Source organism: Hippocampus bargibanti, linkage group LG08 (assembly GCF_051943395.1).
Source record: "Hippocampus bargibanti isolate YZ-2025 linkage group LG08, ASM5194339v1, whole genome shotgun sequence".
NCBI lineage: Eukaryota > Metazoa > Chordata > Actinopteri > Syngnathiformes > Syngnathidae > Hippocampus > Hippocampus bargibanti.
The window spans coordinates 13,059,700-13,082,437 of NC_142741.1; the positions used below are offsets into that span (position 1 = coordinate 13,059,700).

Consider the following 22,738-nt stretch of genomic DNA (forward strand, 5'->3'; position numbering starts at 1 on the left):
TTTAAAAGGAAAGTTAGACTATCCGCAATTAACATTGATCACGTCTTGCTAACTAAAACGCTTGTTAAAAAAGCCAAACGTGGTTTGAAGTCAGAAAACTACGAGCAGTTATCAAAATTCACATGTGCATTTCTACCTATGCCCACGCAAACCTCTGGATATAGAAAATCGCCACAATCGTAGAATATATGGGCAATAAGATATTCAGAGGTTTACTATAGTGAAAAGGCTTCAAGTGTCTTAATGTTAGAAAACTAAAACTTATTGGCACCCAAATCAACACTTAAATCCGCTTAAACCTCTGAAAATATAGCAATCGCCACAGTATTCAGGTCTTCCTTTCATAACTTTATCGTTATGAACTAGGAATTTCTCCAATGTGAGGCAAATAATGTTTATCTCATTATTTGTCCATAGGCGTTCACTATCTGGCAAAAGCTTAACGTGGCTTGATGTTATAAACGTACAACTCGTTGCTAACAAAATTCATTGGCATATCTCTGCGTATACCCATTTTATGATTAACATCTTTATCTCAAGGGCCCTGGTTTAAAGGACAACCGACGTCACTTTTTTGTTTTTTAACTGACATCAGAAAAAAACGTTTTATCGTATCTAAAATACCCAAAACATGCAGTATGATTTTTAGTCAAATGCAAAACACCAATAAAAACTGTCCAAAATCTGCGAAAAATTGAGCTGCGATGAATATGATTCAAATAGTTCTGAAGAGGAAAGCATACATGTTTGCAATCGATTAAAGAATTATATGTGCCATTTTGAGGCAGCATTGGGGGAAAATCTCTCACCCAAAAAAAGAGGCACAAAATGGCGACCTCCAGTGGCCACCTCCGCTTCCACAGGCTGATAAATTCCTTATATGGAACTTGGATGCCCTCTTCTGGCGGCTTTTGGGTACAACACTGTTCTCAGACCAAACGTGTACAGCAAAATACATTGACGAGATGGAAGGACTGCTACAATGTGTCTTTTTTCGGTCAGGGGGGCGGTCCTTTCGTGACGTAAGCTAGTCTTAAAACGTAAAATATAGCTATATGCTGTGGAATCTTATTAAAATAGGCTCAGTAGAAGTCATTTGAAGCCATTTTACAAATTATGGACACAACTTGGACACCGGGGACGTCGGTTGTCCTTTAAGTTTAATTTTGCTTAATGAGGAAGGTGCTCAATGGCCATATGCTGTCCTCAGTTCTTTCATCTAAGCAGCCTGTCTGTACATGAGCCAATCAAATGCAACATAGCCGCTCCACATCATTCACAGACTTTCGAACTTGGTTCAAACACGAAGTGCACCACATTATTCGGCGTCCCATCCGGTTCAGAGGAAATGTAACACATTTGACTATGCCTTGTGGTCGTTTGAAATTAAGATATCCTATCAATATCACTATGTGTTGTTTAGACAAGTAACGAATTCGTTCCCGATATAGAGTATGAAACTTCAGATTTGAAACCTTACTCTTGGTGACACAAGTACAATTTTACCTTTGCTTTTATTTGTACAAATTCTAGCATGTGCGCAGTAGAGACTAACAACAAACTTCATACTACTTTTCAAAGGCAGTTAAATAGATAAAAATGAATGTACACACATTTTTATATTATTTGTGGGACGAATAAAGGTTTTCTGATTCCGATATATTTGCTGCTGACAATCTGACACAGTAATAGTTTGCACTGATCCGTTTTTACTGAAATGTCCCTTTTGTTTTTTTTGTTACGAGGTGTGTGTGAATAGCCTCATTTATTTAAAAATAGAGCATGATGGGTTACTTTCTGTATGAAATACACAATATAATGGATCGCCTTTCCGTACACGGTCTTGTCCAAAAGCAGCTGATTCAATATTTGATTCACCCAGGCACTCCATTAGGTTTATGTTCTCTGTCCAGATGGCTTTACTAGTGAAGAAATGCTCAAGCTGTGGAAAGGTCTGTTCTACTGCTTATGGATGCAGGACAAACCACTTTTACAGGTATTGCTTCCTGTCTTTCTTACGGTCGTTCGTCTGTCAGTTGTGGCTTATGGAACGTTTACAGGCCTCAGCCTGAAAACGTGAATGTTCACCAATCACTTTTTCAAGTTAGTCGGAAGGCAAGTCCCTTCAGCCTTTCCTGCTTCTCCTTCAGCAACTCCTACCTTTAGGAGATGGACAGAAAACCTCACTACTGTGATTGCGAACAGCAATTGTGCACAAAAACGTAATTTATGCCATTTCGGGGAGGAATTCTTTGACTGTCCCTAAAATTGACCGGCCGTTGAGGAATCCCACAATATTCCCCAAGTCCAGCACAACCCTGCATGTTAGGCTCAATTAATGTCACCCTCTGCCATTTAGTTGGTAAATGATTTGGCCTTTCTGGGATTTATTCACTTTGTATTGGCTTAATTTGAGGCACAATTTTGTTCACAGGAGGAGCTTTCGAATTCTCTCTGCGCACTAATTCACACCTTTCATGACATTGATGGACGTAAGTTGATCCCGGCTGGCGTCATTCCAAGTACAAAATAGAAGATGAAAAGCCGGCTGTGAAAACTATGTTTTCCACAGAGCTCTTATATCTGGAGAGCTCCCTTAAGACCTTCAAAAGGGAGTGGGACGGCATTGACAGACTACGAATGGACAAGTTTTTCCAGGTGTGTGTGTGCGTGCGTGTGTATGTGTGTTTGTGTGTGTGCGCGTGCGCGTGTGAGTGTCTGCATACATTCATATATCACAGTTCTGCCCTCTATCTGATTTCTGTATTACAGCTGATCCGCTTCATATTCAGACAAAGTTTTGAGATGCTGAAAAGAAAAAATTGGGATAGCAGGTAAACTGTGAAAACTGCCATAACATAGGTTAATTTATATACATAATGCTCTTTTTCTTTCTTTTTTTAGTGTGGTTTCAAGATTTTTGGAACTCTTTACAACAGAGCTCCTGAACAGTGGCACCGATGCACCCGCTGGTCTACAGTTTCATGTCTTGGACCTTTACTTGACAGAACTAGCAGCTGTGGGTGCATCAGAGGTAAAGTTGTGATCCAGACTGGTTATTTGGAGCTTTGACTGAAGTTTGTGGACTTGGCCTCATATATTTTATTGATCCTGTTCAATTCGTGTATTTCACGATACAAAAATTCACCAAACAGAAAGTAAATATAAAATGTTGAAGTGTAATGAACTCTAAATGCCAATCTTGTAGTTTTATCCAAGTAATGGATCCATGATAGATAATTCTGCAACAAAATTTGAGGAAGTATTAATAACTCATTGAAAAATGTGACGGTCATTTTCAATTTTTTTCTTTGCAGCTCACTGCTGACCAGAACCTGAGATTCATTGAGCCATTCTGCAAAACAGCAGCCAAAACCAAGAAGTAAGTCAAACACGCATAGCCTCCTTTTATATATATATATATATATATATATATATATATGTAATTAAAGAAATAAACTGTGCTGTAAAATAAAGTCTTATTATATCGATATTCAAGGGAGTCACCTTCCATAAGGACTGTTGGTAACTTAACCTCTGGTGCTGTTCTATCGATGCTTCCCCGAAAGTCACTCCGCCAGCCGTGGTGCGTGTGTATTATGAAAATAGTGCTTATTATAAGGTTTAATTTAGTAAATCGACGTATAACCGGGAAGTTTGTAAGATAAGGTGTCCGATATCGAGGTCTCACTGAGACTTTACTGTGTGTATATATATATATATATATATATATATATATATATATATATATATATATATATAGTAAAGTCTCGTTATATCAAAATTCTCGGGAGTCAGAAAAAATGTCGATATAACTGTACTATCGATATGTCCGTCCTGCACTGCATTAAATGGGAGGTGCAATACGTAAATGGGGGATCTTTGATATGGCACGTAATTTTATCATTGGGTTGATGGATTGCCTCTCTAGCATGCTTTTTGTACAGTAGTGAAGTGAAAAATAAACTTATGCATAAAATAAAAACGTCTTTACTCTCTTTTAATGACTATTTCCTTTCAAAAATGCAACCGATGCAAAATCCTCACGTTTTTCTATACACACGAAACCACGAACGGCAGCATGTACAAACATGAAAAACAGTGATTGTTGCAAGCGATAAAGATATACAACAAAATTAAGTACATGTATGGAAAACAAAAACTGCAACGTTTACATTACTTACGTTGATAAGTATTCTGCGGCACGTCGAACTCTTTCTCGATGGAGGATTTACTCCTTGTTGGATACTCCTCGACAGCCACTATTGCCTTGTACTTCGTTCCGAGATCACAATTATTACGTTTCCCCATGGTTTAAATTGGTGTTGAACAACAGCACTGTATATAAGCTCTGCTATGCCTTTTTTATTGTGCTCGCGTATGACAGTTCAAAACACGGAAGCTGGTACGGAAGCTGGCACGGGAGCTGCTCACGTGACTTGGTCATGGTATAGAAACCCCTAAGCAAATATCGAATCACCTTAAGTATCTTTTGTATCGATATAAACATAGCAAAATGGCCGGCGGGAGATGAAAAAGAGCACCGTAGTAACCGGATTATCGTAATAACATGAATCGTACTAAACGGAACTAATCATACATAAAGAGTAGACATGTGTACGAGAAATGAAAATAGTATTGTAATAAGCAGTATTATCAATATAATCGATATAACGAGACTTTAATGGGCGGCCCGGTAGTGTGTGCACACCGGCTGTGCAGAGGTGTTCGCGTCCCGGTGTCCCTGTGTGGAGTTTGTGTTCTCCCCGTGGGTTTTCCCCGGGTCCTCCGTGTGTTGACCACTCCAAATTGTCCCTAGGTGTGAGTGTGAGAGTGACTGTTGTATGTCTTTGTGTGCCCTGCGATTGGCTGGCAACCAAATCAGGGTGTCCCCCGCCTCGTGCCCGAAGACAGCTGAGATAGGCTCCAGCAACCCCCGCGACCCTAATGAGGAATAAGTGTGTGTGTATATATATATATATATATATATATATATATATATATATATATATATATATATAATCAAAATACCATATAAAGACACGTGTATGTGTGTATATATATATATATATATATATATATATATATACACACACACACACACACACACACACACACACACATACACGTGTTTTGATGGTTTTTGTTCATTATAGACATTTCCTGTGTGTGTAATTTTAATTACTAGAAGGTAATATGGAGAAAAGAAATATTTTTAACTGCCTAGTTCGTCTTCCAGATCGCTTAATCCTCCCAAGGGTCGCGAGACGTGCTGGAACCTATCCCAGCCGTCTTCGGGCACTAGGCGGCGGACACCCAGAATCCTTTGACAGCCAATCACAAGGCACTCAGAAACAAACAACCATTCGCTTTCTGACTTTCACCTAGGCAAAATTTGAGTGTTAAATCAGCCTGCTATGCATATTTTTGTAATGTGGGAGGAAATTGGAGGACCCGGAGAAAACCCACGCCCGGGAAAATATGCAAACTCAGCACAGGGAGGCCAGGGCGGGATTTGAACTCACTGTGAAGTCGATGTGCTAACCACTCGACTACCGGACCACAAATATATACAATTCAATCGAAATAATTTAAATATAATAATGATTTATTTTAATAGGAAAACTTCTTTACAGTCTCAAAGAATTAAATTTGTGAACTGAGGTCTGAGTATTTTAAAAAGTTATCCCCACTCGGACACCATTGTTTGTGCCGTCTGTTCTTGAAAGAAAATACCACAGTGGTCACCAACTTGCTTAAATATGTTTTTAATTTCATTTGTACATTTTCCAATCGGCTTTATCCTCAAAGTTTTCAGTGCATACAGTGACGAACAACCACACATGCTCACACACTTGGGTTGAATTTGGAGTGTTCAATCAGCCTACCATGCATGTTTTTGGAATCTGTGAGAAAACCCACGCAAGCCCGTGGAGAACATGCAAACTCACAGAAGCAGGATTTGCACTCATGACCTCTGCACTGTGAAGTCGGCCTTCTACCCACTCGACTACCGGACTGCCCTCAGTAAATACAGAGATACCTCGGCTTACGAACGCCTTGGCTAACAAACTTTTCGGCTTACGAACGTTAAATTCACAAGAATTTAATCTTGGCATACAAACTATTTTTCGGGATACACACGGAGCGCCACAATGAGTGATGTGTCGTTCGCGAACGAGCCCGTTCTCCTCACAAGGAAATGGCAGCCAACTTTTTTTGTCATCTATTCCCCGCACCCAGTCTTCGGTTAAAGCCGCATGTGATTGGTGGGGACGGGGGTTACAGACACACAGCGCTGCAAATAAAAATAAATAGGCAGATGACAGAGAGAGTGAGAAAATGGATTGAAAACACAGTGAAATTTGGACTTGTTTCATCTTTATTGATAGTTCAAAGGCAGAGTGTAGACTACAAGGTTAAAATATACAATCAATCAAACTCCACAAATAACCTGTACAACCCATCTGTACACTTGATGCAAAAAGCTATCAACCCAGCTAAACAGGACACAATTGATGAGGAACTAGGAAAATTATCCCATAGAAAGCACGGCAACTTCACTCGGCTATCGTCAAGAGGCAACCTGGAAGTTCGTCATCCATTGATGATTTCAAGGCTAGCCACGGATGGTTCGAGAACCTTAAGCGTCGTACAGGGATTCATAGTGTCATTCGTCATGGTGAGGCAGCCAGTTGTGATGATAAAGCTGCCAAAGCTTACAGGTAATCATTTCTCAAGATGGCCACTCCATTCCATCAAGCCATCGACCATCACAAAGATAAATAAAACGACTTTATTATTATACAGTACATTTTATTTGTTTAATTACAATACCATAACACATTTGTTATACATAAAACAAGGTATATTTTATGTAAATTTTAAGAATTACAAAATTAGAAAGTTATGTTATGGGGACGTGGGAACTCATTATTCTCATTTTAATGGTTTCCTATGGGAAATTAATGTTTCACATTACACACTGTATGGGAACCAATTAAGTTCATAAGCCAATGTATCTCTGTACATTCTTTTTTTGTTATACAGTAAAGTCTCGTTATATCGATATCGGATATATCGATAGTCCCGGTTATATCGATACTATTTCTATGCACGCACGGAGAAAATTACATGCAAACAGGGGCGGATATATCGATAGTCCCGGTTATATCGATATTTTTTCGGACTCCCTTGAATATCGATATAACGAGACTTTACTGTACTTGTTTTATAGATGGCACTGTTATTTTTAAATCCATTAGATAAGCCTTTATTTGTCTCACAGTGGATACATTTACATCTCATAACAGCAAAAACAATACAGGAGCTACTGTGAAGGGCAGCCACTCTCGCGACGCCATCTTGGAGTCAAAAACAAACAAAAAAAGAACAAAATAGCAAATGTGACACAAGACACAGACAGTCCTCAATATTTAGCACTTTCTGCACCCTCTTTGTTGCATGAAACAGTTATCGGTGAAAGAGGAGAGGATCAAAGCATCCTTTTCACAATGGATCAGGGACGTCATGTCATGGTGAAATGTGCATGTCTGCTAAAAAGTACATGTTGTGAAAGCAAACACGAATCTCTAGACTCCATTTTTTAAGAGATTGTCTCACATCTCTTGTCCCAGGTAAATCCGCTTCAAGTCCAAGCCGCGACAGTTCCACATGCGCATCGGCGCTCTGAGCTGACTCTATTTTTTTTCTCATCACGGGCTCCTCAATACATACATCGATCCAGCCACAGACTGTGCAACAGTACCGACCTTTGTAATCAAAGCGGGGCTGTGAAAATGCTACCCATTACAGCCAGGGTCGGGAACCTTTTTTTTACTAAAAGAACCGTAAAAGTAAAATATTTAGAAATGCTTCTCAGTGAGAGCCGCACGCACAAGCGGCCATTTTTCAATGAAATGCCAGAATGTATTTAAAATAACTTTGTGATAGTACTCACCATGAACATGAATGGTTTTCCGTTCCTCATGTTTGGAAAAATCCAGTCAAACAATCAGAATGAAAGTCAACTCGCCGGGTCCTTATGCAAAGTTACTGCTTGCTAGCCTGCACACGGCTCATTAGCGTCCATACTTGCTTTCTGCTGTCTCTTGCAGAAGTAATTTAATGCTAACATTAGCATGGGGCTAGTCAAAGTGCCACTGACATTCGACTGTTTCATCGCTGATATTGTTTCATTGCAAATTTGAATCCGAACCTTTTCTCTCCGCGAAGGTGAATCTTTTGGTCAATCCCAACCTGAAGTGCACAATATTTGTCATTTATTTTTTTTATTCGTCGGGCTTAGTTAAAAGGGGTGTTTCTGTGTCAACATGAACGGCCAGTATCATCGAATCAATATTCCGCTTTCAGCCAACCTAGGTCAGTATCATCCAATCAAAATTGTGCTTTCCGCCAAGTGCCGCCCAATCAGGAAACGAACAGCGAAAAAGCGAGAATATTTATTTCGTTTTATCGATCCACCTACTGATCGACAATTCTCTTGATTGACCCGTCTCACCAGTCGGACACTTTTCCAAGCAATCTGCAACAGCATCTTCAGCACAATTATTGACCAGGCTCCCTATGCCATTGATGATCTGATGCGGGAGCTGAAAGCAGCGGAGTCCTCTGATTCAGGCCAGTCCTCTGAAGGGAATGATGAAGAGGACCTTGTCAAGCAGATAAACGGTACGACATTTTCGCAGGAAGCATGAGGCACACCTTTGCAGGTGTTTCAAAAATGCTTTGTTTTGTTTTTGCACTATGGACCGATTCATAGTACATGCTTCTCGCACTTTGGCAACCATTTGCCACTAGAACTGGGCGTCACCTGCGGGAACATCTGAAATCATAAAGAATTTGTACTGACAAATATGATAGCAAGAGAGCACCTCAACATTTTTTTCCCATCACAATTACTCATTGCCTGGGCAGCGACCAATCATGGCTCACCCGATCCCTGGGTTTGTACATGCGACCATCGCAAGTTGCATCACAATCGCATACCTGCCATCTTGCTCTGGTATTACCTCATCAGAATTACTAATCCTATGTTCTTCCTAGGTTAAAATCTTCGCGAAAGAACATAGATGGTGTGAAAGGGAAGTAAAAGAAGCGATTTTCATAAAACAACTAAATCCTTCACTAAACCAATATGGTGGTGGGAGGTTCAATTTGGATCGTTCGTACAACAGCCTGCTTAGGCAACATAGGATTAGTAATGCAATGAGCTGATACCAGCGTATAGGGCGATCGTTAGTCAGGACAATAGGAACAATCAGTGGAGCCGCAGGGAGTAGTCCTCTGCTCCCCCCAACCTGAGAGCAGGGACCTATCATAGCAGAGTCCGGCACCACCATGTCTGGACAGTAGGGATATATATCGGGCCGAAACTACCAGTAAGACTTTAGTTTGCTAAAGAAGCATCTTGGATAAGAAGCGAAACGCCCGACATCTTCAAAGAAGTACAGATGACGGCTGAAGAAACCTTTTCATTGAGTAGCTGTAACTTAAAATTAAAAATTGTCTTATAAATGTCTGTCTGTCTGTCTGCTCATTATTGCTCATTATTTTTAATGCTAATGGTGTGTGCTTCATTTTTAAGATGCGAGGAAGACATTATTTGCTGGTTATTTTGTTTTCAGGAAGTAAATCACACTTAAATGGTGTTCATAAATCAGGAGACTCGGACTCAGAGTTACCATTTGATGATGATGATGATGTAGGGCCAGTTCTACAGGTTAGTATTATATTTTTATCCTAAATCCACATTGTTTTTTTTCCATTATTGGACACATATTTTGGGATACTTAGAAATGGGATAATACCACTGTACCGCTTTTGAAGAGAGCTGTTGAAAAATCCCATGTTCCGCTTTGCCCCTTGTAATGAAACATTTATTTTACAGTTTGACTATGGAGCTCTTGCAGACAAGCTCTTAGTGATGTCAATTAGAAGTGGCACACCCAGCCACAATAGACAAAGACTCTACAAAATCATCAAAGTGTAAGTAATGTAAACCCCCAGATAGTTGCGAAAGTAGCATAATGCATCCTCGTTGTGGTTCGTGTGAATTAAATAAGGTACAAAAAAGCCAAACATTTCTGTTCCTATGTGGAAAAAGTAATTGCCCCTCAATCTAGTGATGGGTTGTGCCACCCTTGGCAGCAAAAACTGGCATCAAGCATTTGCGATAATTTGTGATCAGTCTTTGACATTGCTCTAGAGCAGGGTTGCTCACATGTTTTCAGCATGGTAGCTACATTTGAAATGACCAAGTCAAAATGATCTCCCCAATATATTTATTGAGAAATATATTGAGGATTCTTGAAACTTATGTTGATATATAACCGCATATGTTGCACAGCACAACATAATTACAGTGTACATTTTTTGCCATTAACTGAGTTCACGCTGAGACAGACGAGACAAACACACTTTGAAAATCCCCTCGAATATGAATGATACTTTTTTTCTTCTTACTTGGTCCAGCTCCCCCACTCATTTTATACTGTATTTTATGTTTAAGAAGGGAAAAATTAGGATGTCACTAACGACCAGCTAGTTAACCTTGCAACACTCAGGGGCGTTGTTTGAGCACGCACAGTGTACTTAATAATGAGATTTCATCTGACTCGTTGTTCGGTGTATCAATCAAGTTAAGGAAGTCACATCACCTCGTCATGTGATCTACCAATAGTACCTTGGCGAGCGATTGGTCGATCACAATCAGCATATTGAGCACCCCTGCTGTAGAGGAATTTGGGCCCACTCTTGGCTGAATTAATCAAACTCCGCTATATTGGAGAGTTTATGGTGAGAGTGTATACAGTGGCTTGAAAAAGTATTAATACTGTACCCCTTAAACTTTCCCACATTTTGTCACGTTGTGACCACAAACATAAATATATTTAATTACCATTTTATGTGTAAGACCAACATAAAGTGGTTCGCAATTGTGAAGTAGAAGGAAAATTATACATGGCTTTCAATAATTAAAAAAAAAAAAAATCGAAAAATGTGGCGTGCTAAATTATTCAGCCCCCTTTTCTGTGAGTTAGCCCAGTTGCCTTCAACATTTATTATTTGCTTGTTCTATTTACCAGATGAACCTTTCCTTTCCTCAGTCTACAAAATTATTTTTCCAAAAGTCTTGAGGATCATAAAGATGTCTTTTGGCAAATTTGAGCTGAGCTTTTGTGTTCTTTTTGAACAGCAAAGGTTTTTGCCTGGGGGTGCATTCACATTGATGCCATGTTTGGCCAATGTCTTATTGTAGAGTCAGAACACTGATCTGGGCTGTGGCTAGTGAGACTTGGAATTCTGTGAATGTTGGTCCAGGTTCTTTTGTGACGTTCTGGATAAGTCGTCATTGCAGTCCTGTAGTCATTTTAGTTGGTCGATCACTCCTCGAAATGTTTATCAACGTTCCTAGTTTTCTCTATTTATTAATATTTTCTATCACAGTTCTAAGGAGCCCCAGAGTCTTGGAAATGGCTTTGTAACAGTTAGATATTTCAGTACAGTGATACCTCTGTTTACGAACCCCTTGGCTTACGAACGTTTCGCTTTCCGAACATTAAATTTATGAAAATTTTACCTTGGCATCCGAACCATTTTTTGGGATACACACGGGGCTGCCACAATGAGTGATGTGTCGTTTGCGAACGAGCCCGTTCTCCTAAAAGAAAATGGCAGCCGGCTTGTTTTGGTCCTCTATTCCCCGCCCCCAGTTGTCGGTTAAAGCCACATGATTGGTCAAGAATGCAGCAGTGAGGGGTGGGGGGTTACAGAGAGAGAGTGAAGCCATTTTCCAAAAAAGAAAATGGGTGCCGAAATTTATTTTTGTCCTCTATTCCCCGCCCACACTCTTCGGTTAAAGCCACGTGATTGGTCAAGAACGCAGCAGTGGTTTAAACATTAAAGAGACAGGCAGACGACAGAGAGAGACAGTGACAAAATGGATACAAAACAGTGAAATTTGGACTCGTTTCAGCTTTGATAGTTCAAAGGCAGAGTGTAGACTGCAAGGTTAAAATTCCCATCAGTCAGGCTCCACAAATAACCTGCACAAGCCATCTGTACACTTGATGCAAAAAGCTATCAACCCAGCTAAACAGAACACAATTGATGAGGAACTAGGTAAAATTATCGTAGAGAAAGCACCTTCAAGGGATCATTCCTCAAGATGGGAAAGAAGGCTACATTCCTCATCGTTTAATGCTGATGAAACCGGCCACTTCATTTTATCAAGCCATCAACGACCATCACAAAGGTAAATAAAACGACTTTATTATACAATACAGTTTATTTCTTTAATTATAATACCATAGCACATTTATTATACATAAAATAAGGTATATTTTGTTTAGTTTTAAGTCTTAGGAAATTAGAAAGTAGAAGATTATGTTTTATGTTGAACTGGGAACGGATTATTCTCATTTTAATGGTTTCTTATGGGAAATTAATTTTTGGGATACATACTTTTTGCCTTACACACTCTGGGAACCAATTAAGTTCGTAAGCCAAGGTATCATTGTATTTATATATTTTTCTAATTTCCAGGGATCCCAGACGTCCGCTATTTAGCAGAATTCCGCTATTTTTTTCCCGCCTAAGTCATATTTTCTATTTTCATCAAAAAAAATTATTTTATTTCCGTATACAACCGCTAAAACATTTGTTTTGAAGGGTGATAGAATGATCAAAATGCATCGTGCTTGGGTCGGTACGCTTTCGTGTGTTTTGGTCGATGTCGGTTGCTTCCGTTGACAATCGTGATCGCTCGGGAGTAAAATACCGCAAGACTGCGCCATGAAACAATAAGACAAATATGGCAGCTCCCTTACCGCGCTTTTCACCAGTAAACTAGCGCTAAACATCGTCGCATTTTTTGTACTTATGTTTAATGTGTTAATAGTATAGACTGTAAGTACTGGTTAGTACTTGGATGGGAGACCGCCTGGGAATACCAGGTGCTGTACATTGGCAGTGGGTAGGTCCTATAGACCTACACGGGTGTAAAGACGACCCCGCCATCCACGAGTCTCCGGAGCCTCTAAGGCGGTCTGGAGGCACACTGTCCACCGGGACAGTCATCCATGGTCAGCCATGACCGATGGAGGCCGACGAGTATAGACAGTGTAGGTTAGATATTGTGATATCATGAGAGGCTAGCTCTCAGCGGGACGGGACAAGAAGTGCAATGGACGACAGGTTTGGATACAAATAAAAGGTTTTAATCAAGGGTTCCAGGGGCAATTCACAAGCAACAAAGGTTTGAATAGTGTCTCTCCCAATACTTGTCAAAATAAAGTCTCTTCTGATACTTAAATCTAAATAAAGTCTCTTCTGCTACTTAAATCCAAATAAAGTCTCTTCTGAGGTAAACTGAAGACGGAGTTCTTTACAAGAGTCTCTAGGCCTCACCCCTCTTGACGTCCTCGTCATGTAGCCTAGCCACCTTAGCTAGGTTCAAATCCATTGTCCAGTCGTGTGGTCCCAACTGGCAATGAGTTCCACGCAGCAATCAACTTCTCCACAGAGCACAGCAATCGAGCTTGTCTTTCCCCAAGCTGCACACTCAGAGGCTCTCTGCCTTAAGAGCCCTGCTTTCCAATCAAGCCCTGATCAGCTGCAGTTGTGTGGGTTTAATTGCTGCCTTCCACCAGGTGGGGTCAAGACTCTCTCTGGGTGGAGCCATCTTAGGGGGATGTATTTGCCCTCCAGGACACAGCCTCTCGTGACATCACAATATATATAGATTTTCTTTAGATAAAGCATACGTGCACGGGTTCCGTGTGATTGCTCACTCAGGAGAGCACACGACTTTTCACATTGTAAAGATGTCCTGGAAGAGGGACTGTGGAACAGTGACGTATCTGGATGGAGGGATAAAGAATTTGTGGAATTGGGCATGGTTAGAAAAACAGTCGACCAATGCCCACTTTCAGATTACATATTGAAACATGAAAGTCCTTTGCAGTCTTTGCGGTGGAAAAGTGATCAACTATGCAGGCGAAGGTTGGCTGTCACTCAAACAGAATTGTGGGGGAAGCAAACATGCAGAAGAAAAAAGATTGAGAAAGAATTACAAACTACCCGGTGAGTCATTTGAATTCATAAATTATTATTCTAAAATAAGTAAATTATGATAGATGAAAAGGTTTCTTCAGCCGTCATCTCTACTTCTTTGAAGATGTCGGACGTTTCGTTTCTTATCCAAGAAATTTCGTCAGCAAACTAGTTTCTTGGATAAGAAGCGAAACGTCCGACACCTTCAAAGAAGTACAGATGACGGCTGAAGAAACCTTTTCATCGATGGACCACTCCTGTACGACTGAGAATTTACACAGACATAAATTATGATAGGGCATGTTTATCACTGTTGACTTGATTTATAATACTAAACTAAATAACTTGAATAAGACCTGATGGGGGATGACAAAGTTGGTGAAAAACATTGATAAACATAATAAATGGCATTTATATAATTATGTAGCAGATATTTAATATGCAATCTTGCATTCATAAATTTATGGCCTTATGACCCCGGCTGATCTGTTTGATTTTCCTCTACTATAATTTCCCTTGGCTGGGATCCCTGAATTTCTTTGGATCGTGGCTTGGTGTGTTTTTCTTGATCTTGTAGCCGACTTCACTTTGTCCAGCAAATTCTATTGGTATGATATCTTGATTCAGCCAATGTGGTGTTAACGTGCTTTGGATATGGCCTTTTAAATTGAACTCACCTTTTTCAAAACTTTCTGTCAGTTTGTGATTTAACAAAGGGGTTACTTTTTCACACGGAGCCAGATTAGTTTGAAAATATATCCTCCCTTTGTCAATTAAATCATTTTAGACACTTCATTTTACATTTCCTTGGGTTGTCCCTGTGTGATCTTAAAATTAGCTTCTTGAGCTGAAATCTGTGTGTGTGTGTGTGTGTGTGCGTGTGTGATCAGAATGCATTGACACAGACATCAGGAATGGGGCAAATACCTTTTCACGCCACTGTCCATCACAGGTGATAATGGTCCAAAACAGAATAATGGAGTTAGCATGACCACTGGCGTTGCACTCCTTCTGTTAAATCTGGTAACCAAGAAGTAGCTTTGTGCAAAAAAAGTGTTGGTGATGCCTGTTTCAATGGGAGATTAATTGGATTGGATTGGATTTGCCTTTATTAGTCTCACAGTGGAGAAATTTACATCATCCCTATACTGTATGCAAAAGAGGGGTTTCACACCAGTAGAATATAATTTATGATTTGCATTATTCGCCCACTTGACTTTCATCACACTTTCTCTCTCTTTAATGGCAGGCTGCAGGATCTCAGTGAAGGTATTGCTGATTTTAAATTGCCTTACACCACACAATGTCGTTCTTGTTTATTTGTGTTATGAGACTCATTCTCTGTGTTGCTTTTTAAAGGTCTATTTCCTCAAGATGGCTATCCAGAGGAAGTCTCAACAGATGAGGATGATGAAATGTTTGCCAGCAGAAAGAAGATGAAGCGTGGAAAGAATGATAAGAAAGCAGCTAAGAATCGTAAAGGACCTCTTTCACTTCTAAATGTGAATCGTTAAAGATAATCAAAAGGAGTGGAAACAGGAGTCTATCTTAGACTAATCTCCTAAGTATGTGTCAGAGACAATACAGAGCGATAAGATGGCGCAATATGTTCCCTCCTGTTGGAATAAATAATTCTCGCTTAATTTTGAGAGTGTGTGCACGTCTGTGCGTGCATGCATGATAGGCCTGCAAGATTATCGCGTAACTACTGTAGAAGTAGTGCGCGGCCGTGCTGGGATATATAAAACGTAACCCCTTATAATGCGGCGTGACGAGCAAGCGTATAGAGAAATAATATAAGTTGTCGACTAGTCAATGCACATTGCACAGTAGCGTTTCATCTGGCCAACCGTGATGTCGCTGAAAAACCACACGTCCTCCTACCAGTTGGAATGAACAACTGTAGTATGCTAATGCTACAGTGGCTATTCATCATCAGATATTGAAAGTTCGGAAACATTTCGAAAAAGAAGTCAAGAGTGAAGAATGTGCAAAGTGGACCTTGCCTTTCATAGCAGCACATGGCAAATGCATGAGCATTTGAGACAGAAGCACCTTTGGTCTGATTCGATTTCTGATGACAAAATTGCTTGTCTAGCTAGCTCAGCTGCTAATATCAACATGAGTTATAGTTACAGTTATAGCTGGAGATTTGGAATGTAAACGTAAATATAGGACTGTTAGGGTAATTCGCACCAATGACATTTTCAGCAATTATCACGCTGAGTGATGCAAACTTTGTTACAGCGATGTGGTAACTGAATCGGAAATACATCTGCTGTCAAAAGCGCGCAAGTGTTTTGCTAAACATAGAAATGCTAACTTTCAGTGAACAACGGGGTTCTGTAGATTACGATAAAGAGTTTGAATGTCGTAGAAATTGTGGACACTGAGCACAAAATTTCCAGCACTACTGTATTTACCATGTTAGAGTTCTCATTTATTTAAAATTGGGACCTCTGGATTGACAGAGAAGTATGTCAGAGCGGTGCAGGACATGTACGATCACTATAAGAAATATCCTGTGACTGTAAAGTGTCCTTGAGAGTTTTGAAAGCCGTTTTTAAATGAAATGTAATATTAATATTATAAGCTTGGCCAAAACAAACATGCGGATCAAACCTCTAAAAATGAAGGACACTGATTTGCTGTGGCGACCCCTTGAAGGGAAAAGCCGAAAGAAAAGAAGAAGAAGACAGTTGTAAGGTGTGCTGTCAGTGTGACGGAGGAATTCAAAGTCAATTTCACCAGGGGTCATATCTGAGCACCTTCTTACTCCCTATGGTGATGGACAGACTAACAGACAATGTTAGATAGGAATATCATACAATGATGTTTGCAGATGACGTGATCTGTAAAGAGAGCAGGGAACAGGTGGAGGAAACATCTGTGTGAATGAGAGGGACATGAGTACAGGAGTGAGGTTACAGGAAAAAGAGATAAAGAAGGTGGAGGATTTTAAGTACTTGGAGTCAACTGTTTAAGGCAATGGACAGTGTGGAAAAGAGGTGAAGAAACATGTACAGGTAGGCTGGAACAGATAGAGAAAAGTGTCAGGTTTGATGTGCGGTAGATGAAGCTAAAATGACAGGAAAGGTGTACAAAACTGATGATTATAATAACAATAATACAGACTTATGAACATTTGAGTCACGAATGATGGTACATATGAACATTTTTGCAGGTACAGTATGTCGAAAAATTTTTGGACAGAGATGCTGTACCTTACATGTTGTATTGCGCGCCTCTTTCCGGCTGAGCTCGCTTGCGATTGGCTGCGTAATGTGCTTCACGCGCGCGCACACAGACACATTAGAAGTTTCAAGGGCTGGATGTTTACGTGACGGACACCAAGGCTGACCAATCAGCGCCCGGCTATGCTGAAGTGTTGCCAACGAGTTCAGGCCTAGCTGCCGAGCTCGCTTACGATTGACTGCGTATAGTATGTAGGCGGGGAGGAAATCCCTCTCCCCAGTTGACGCTCTGAGGAGGAGGTGTCAAGCTCGCTTACGATTGGCTGTGTACAGTGTGTGGGCCCGAGGAAATCCCTCTTTCCAGTTGTCGCTCCGAGTAGGAGGCGAATGGCGATGCATAACAAAAAGTAATGGCTACTGGCACGTGATTCAGTTATTACGTGCCAGCAGCTTCAGTAATGGCTTACTGAAGACCCAAGGATATATGTCGTTTCACTACAGTAGATGTGAATTTATTTTACGACTGTTTGAGTGTCTGTGTTTTATACTTCCCCATTCAGTGTTTGACTTAAACATACATTCCCTACAAAATATAGCACTGAAGCAACTTACGAACAAATTCACCGCCCACAAATTGAGCGCCCACTCAGAACATATCTCGTTCGTAAGGTGGGGATTGTCTGTAATACAATTGATTTATAAGCGCCTTTCATAACTCTGAAGGTCCCTTTACAGTCACAGGTTTAATTTTTCTGCGGGTGAGCAGCGGAAGCCAGACACGTCAGCGTTCACTCAACCTGGAAGTAACACATGATGAAACCAGCCATTTTGTTTTGACTGGAAACAGTGACACTAAAGAAAAGACAGGAGTCAGAGCTGGATGGACAACTCATGTTAGAGGGTTTTGGAGTGAAAGTTAGAAAACACAGACTGAGATGGTTAGGACAGATCTAGAGGAGAGTCAATATATTGAGAGAAGGATGCTGAGTCTTAAAGGGCAATCAACGTCACTTTTTTGTTTTTTAACTGACATCAGAAAAACCTTTTATAGCATCTAAAATACCCAAAACACGCAGTATGATATTTTTATTCAAATGCAAAACACCAATAAAAATGACTTAAAGTGTCCAAAATCTGCAAAAAATTGAGCTGCGAATTGGACATTTTCAGAAAGTCCCGCCCCCAGTTTGTGACGTCGCGCCAAGATGTCTTGCATTCCTGGAGAATAAAAACAATGGCTTCAGATTCGGATAATATGCTTTCTTGTTACACATCCAGTTATGAATATGATTCAAATAGTTCTGAAGAGGAAAGCATACATGTTAGCCATCGATTAAAGAAGTCCTTCCGTGTTTTTTTGAGGCATCTGGACTGCAAATTAACGTCCCACAAAAGAGGCAGAAAATGGCGACCAGCTCCTGTGAGGAATGAATCAGCCCGTTTCCACAGGCTGATAAATTCGTTCCATGGAGCTTGGACTCTCTCTGCTGGCGGCTTTTGGATGTAACACACAGTTTAAAAAAAACAGTACAGCAAAATACATTGACGTGATGGAAAGACGCTACAATGCGTCTTTTTTACGGTCAGGAGGCGGTCCTTTTCTGACGTCACGTGATGACTCGTCACCAACTCAAAAACAAGACTTCCTAAATAGTCGAATAGTCAGCGCGAGTCTTAAAACGTAAAATATAGCTATATGCGGTAAAATCTTATTAAAATACGCCCAGTAGAAGTCATTTAAAGCCATTTTACAAATTATGGACACAACTTGTCCGGAGACGTCGGTTGTCCTTTAAATTACCAGGCAAGAGCCCGAGAGGAAGACCAAAGAGGAGGTTTATGGACTTTGTCAAAGAGGACATGAAGGTAGCTGGTGTGAGGGAAGAGGATGCACAAAACCGGGTTAGATGGAGGACACTGATTCACGATGGCAAACCTTAAAGGGAAAAGCCGAAACAAAAAGTAGATCCTTTATTTAAAATGACTCTTTGTGTTGTTTCTCCTTCAGAGAAGAAAACAATGCAACTCAAGCAAGATGGCGACTCCGATAATGATGACATGAAGCCAACAAATGTGACTGACAAAGATATCACAAAGCCAATGAAAAAAAAGAAGCCATGTTTAAGTGCTAATTTCAACGCCAAAATATCTGAGGACACAGAGGCTTCCAATCAAAGCACGATCCTGCTGAGTGAGTCTGAAGATATGGCAAAAAAACAACCGCCTGTTTCTGCCTCTGATGAAGCCAGCACACTCAATTCTTGCACAACCAAGAAGAAACCAAAAAAGAAAAAAAGGAGGCCAACATCACAGGTTAAAGATAAGTTGGAGAATAATGTGACACAGCAGGAGGTTGACACAACTGCAGTGATAGGTGAACATGAGAGCGCCTTAAAAAACAGTGTTCAGCTTGAGCCACAAACTGGCAGCATGGCGTTTCCAGCTCCCTGTAAGATCACGTCAAATGAACCCGAGCGCCAAGCCTCAAACACTGCCAAGACAAAAAAGAAAGGTCTGAAGTCTAAAAAACTCAAAGCAATTGCAACTTGTTCCCAGCAAATTCCAATAGATTCTCTACCGGCACCTTGTGATAATTCTGTTACAATTGGTACAGCTCTCCGAACTGAGGGTTTCACTGGTGCCACCGCCTTAGATAGGTGCAAGAGGAAAAATAATCAATCAAAGAAAATAGTGGCTGAAAATCAAAGTACGAGCGGTGAAAAAGAATTTGCATGTGACAATCAAATGGAAACTCCACTGATGAAGAAAAAGAAACAACGATCTGCAAAGGCAAAAGAAGGTAGAAGCTCCAAAAAGGAGCCTGAGGTGGGCGATGAGGCATCCGATTCCTCGGTGATGCCTAATAAGAAGAAAAGAAAGATACCCGTGGTGTTTGAGTTTGAAGCTGATGAAATTGAATCTGCCTCGACACCCAATGACACTGCAGACAGACCACGGGCTGTCAAGAAGATAAAAGTGAGTATAAAATGAGGGCATGTGTTCATTTTAAGATTTGTTTGTTTACTCAGTTACATCAATTTCCCGTGGATATTTTGCACTGTTTCTCCACTTCAGGCATTTGATGGTTCAGCTACAAAAGCCAATCCAAAGACGTTGCCAAGTGACTTGGTCACATTTCAGAGAAACGCCAAAGTTCCAAGACCGCTTTTCGTCAGAACTAAGGGAATACGCAAAATTCAAGTCTCTGGCAAGAAGGTATTTAGATGTGTGTGAAAAATGTGTATGAAAAAAAAATACATGGCATTCTTTCTGTTCATTCTGTTTTTCCCTCCACAGATGAGTCAAACTCCCACATCAGACAGCAAGAAGGTGACATTCCATCTGAAAAATAATAAAACAGCTGGTAAGAAAATGTTCAATGTCAATATGTTTGGGTATGTTTTGAGGCTTTGGAGTTTTTGAATATTTAACTTGACTCGTTAATACAATTTGAAAAAAAATCCCCAAATTAACAAATCTTCCATGTTTCAGTTCTTTACTACAAAGCAGAATAAAGGATGGTAATGAGTGTTTTGAGTTGAACACTTGATATTGCTTTCTTTGGTTTCTTTACCTGGATTATTTCCCCACCCAGCACCAATCAAAGAAAATCTGTCCTAGTCATTGCTTTATTTGTATATTACCATGTAAAACAAAGTACAGGTAACATCCGATTCATGACCGGGTTCCGTTCCGAGCAAACTGTTGCATAGCATGCAAGGTGTAAAATTAAAATAAATTTAAAAAAGGGTCTGGTGTTCGTAAGTCGCGCCCGGTCGTAAATCGGATGTTACCTGGACAGTAAAACCTCATAAAGACCACCCATGTTTATCAACTTTCAATTTAGCATAAAATATTTTCAGGAAAGATTGGATTGGATTTGCCTTTATTAGTCTCACAGTGGAGAAATTTGCATTTCACAGCAGTAAAGTGATGAAAGGAATGAAAGTAGAAAAACAAAATACATGAGCTGCTGGAAAGATGCCTCTACTTTTGGATTGGATTGGATTTGCCTTTATTAGTCTCGCAGTGGAGAAATTTACATTTCACAGCAGCAAAGTTATGAAAGAAATGAAAGTAGAAAAGCAAAACGCAGGAGCTGCCCTTACGTACCTTCCCTTATGAGATTCACCTCAACATAGATGAGCAGGTGGATCTGTGTTGTGATTTTCACGCTCTTTAACACGACAACTTTTACTTAAGTATAGCGCCGGGGCTGCTCAGCATAAAGCGTTCACACACACAAAGTACTGGTGTAGCCCCTGAAATCAGCTTAAATCGCAACAAATTTAACCCCACTCAGAGGTCGTTAAAATATTTACTCCGGAGTAAATGCTAGTTTGAAGGGCAGCACCAATTTTAAAATGGGGCATGTGAGCGCTTCATGCAACAGAAGAGTTGAGAAGATTTGATTACATACAGTATTTCATGCTCTGTTGTACGCCCGCAATCTTTCTCTCTGTCAACCGTTTACGGTGTCTTGAGTGACCACAGTGTTTAATTTTCTGAAAAAGTATATATTTTTTTCGATCACAAACAAGGCAGGGAAAAGAAAGTACACATTAGATATGCACGTTTTATTTCCGTATTATTTCGTCAGAAACGGCCGTGTGAACACCCTTCTCCCTAGTAAGCATCTTTATCGGTGTGAATGCTCCATAACACCAGTGTACGATTTTTTGCAGCCAAATACATCGGTGCAGCAACAATGCAAATGTGTGCCGTGTGAACACCCTTATACAGTAAATGGCTATCTATGCATGTACTTCATTGCGAGAATTGTGAAGTTTCTTTTAAATAAACTCTTAATTATACCTTATCATGATTTAAAGATTATGGTTGTCCCCCAAAGTCACATAGAACTCAGTGTCATCAACCAACCACACGCTGAGCATGCAAAAAAAGTCAGAATCATCTTTATTGCCAAGTATGTAGAACACACAAGGAATTTGTCTCCGGTGGAACACGCTGCACTGGTATCATCATAAAAAAATTGCAAAGAGGCACTATACAGTTATATTTGGGTTACTGTTTATAGCGTTAATGGCTTGGAGGAAGAAGCTGTTTAAATATCTGCTGGTTTGATTCCAATTCACAAGGCAGAAGATGTAATACTGTACCTCAAAAGACTTAACTAATAATGTTACAAATATCCCATGCATCCATCCATTTTCTACACCACCTTATCCTCATTAGGGTCACGGAGTATGCTGCAGCCTATCCAAGCCACTTCAGGCACTAGGCAGGGGACACCCTGAATTGGTTGCCAGCCAATCGCAGGGCACACAAAGACAAACAACCATTCACTTTCACACTCACCTAGAGACAATTTAAATGGTTTAATCAGCCTGCCACACAAGTTTTTTTAAATGTGGGAGGACCCGGAGAAAACCCATGCGGGCCCGAGGAGAACATGTAAACTCCACACAGGGTGGCCGGACCGGGTCTTTAACTCACAACCTCCGCAC

The 22,738-nt window shown here is 40.3% G+C and overlaps 1 protein-coding gene across 4 annotated transcripts in view; it reads left to right on the top strand.

Annotated features, from left to right (window-relative positions):
• The window catches only part of rrp1 (ribosomal RNA processing 1), a 33,346-nt gene that overhangs the window by 8,604 nt on the left and 2,004 nt on the right, over positions 1-22,738 (top strand). For all 4 annotated transcript variants that reach the window (XM_089003299.1, XM_089003297.1, XM_089003298.1 and 1 more), the window contains 14 exons: positions 1,914-1,996; positions 2,435-2,492; positions 2,573-2,658; positions 2,773-2,834; positions 2,905-3,034; positions 3,318-3,382; positions 8,525-8,691; positions 9,648-9,742; positions 9,911-10,008; positions 15,326-15,345; positions 15,436-15,552; positions 19,279-20,246; positions 20,346-20,486; positions 20,568-20,634. In XM_089003299.1, the coding sequence (XP_088859425.1) occupies positions 1,934-1,996; positions 2,435-2,492; positions 2,573-2,658; positions 2,773-2,834; positions 2,905-3,034; positions 3,318-3,382; positions 8,525-8,691; positions 9,648-9,742; positions 9,911-10,008; positions 15,326-15,345; positions 15,436-15,552; positions 19,279-20,246; positions 20,346-20,486; positions 20,568-20,634 (2,137 nt within the window). In that variant the 5' untranslated portion in view covers positions 1,914-1,933. The remainder of the gene's footprint in view (positions 1-1,913; positions 1,997-2,434; positions 2,493-2,572; positions 2,659-2,772; positions 2,835-2,904; positions 3,035-3,317; positions 3,383-8,524; positions 8,692-9,647; positions 9,743-9,910; positions 10,009-15,325; positions 15,346-15,435; positions 15,553-19,278; positions 20,247-20,345; positions 20,487-20,567; positions 20,635-22,738) is intronic.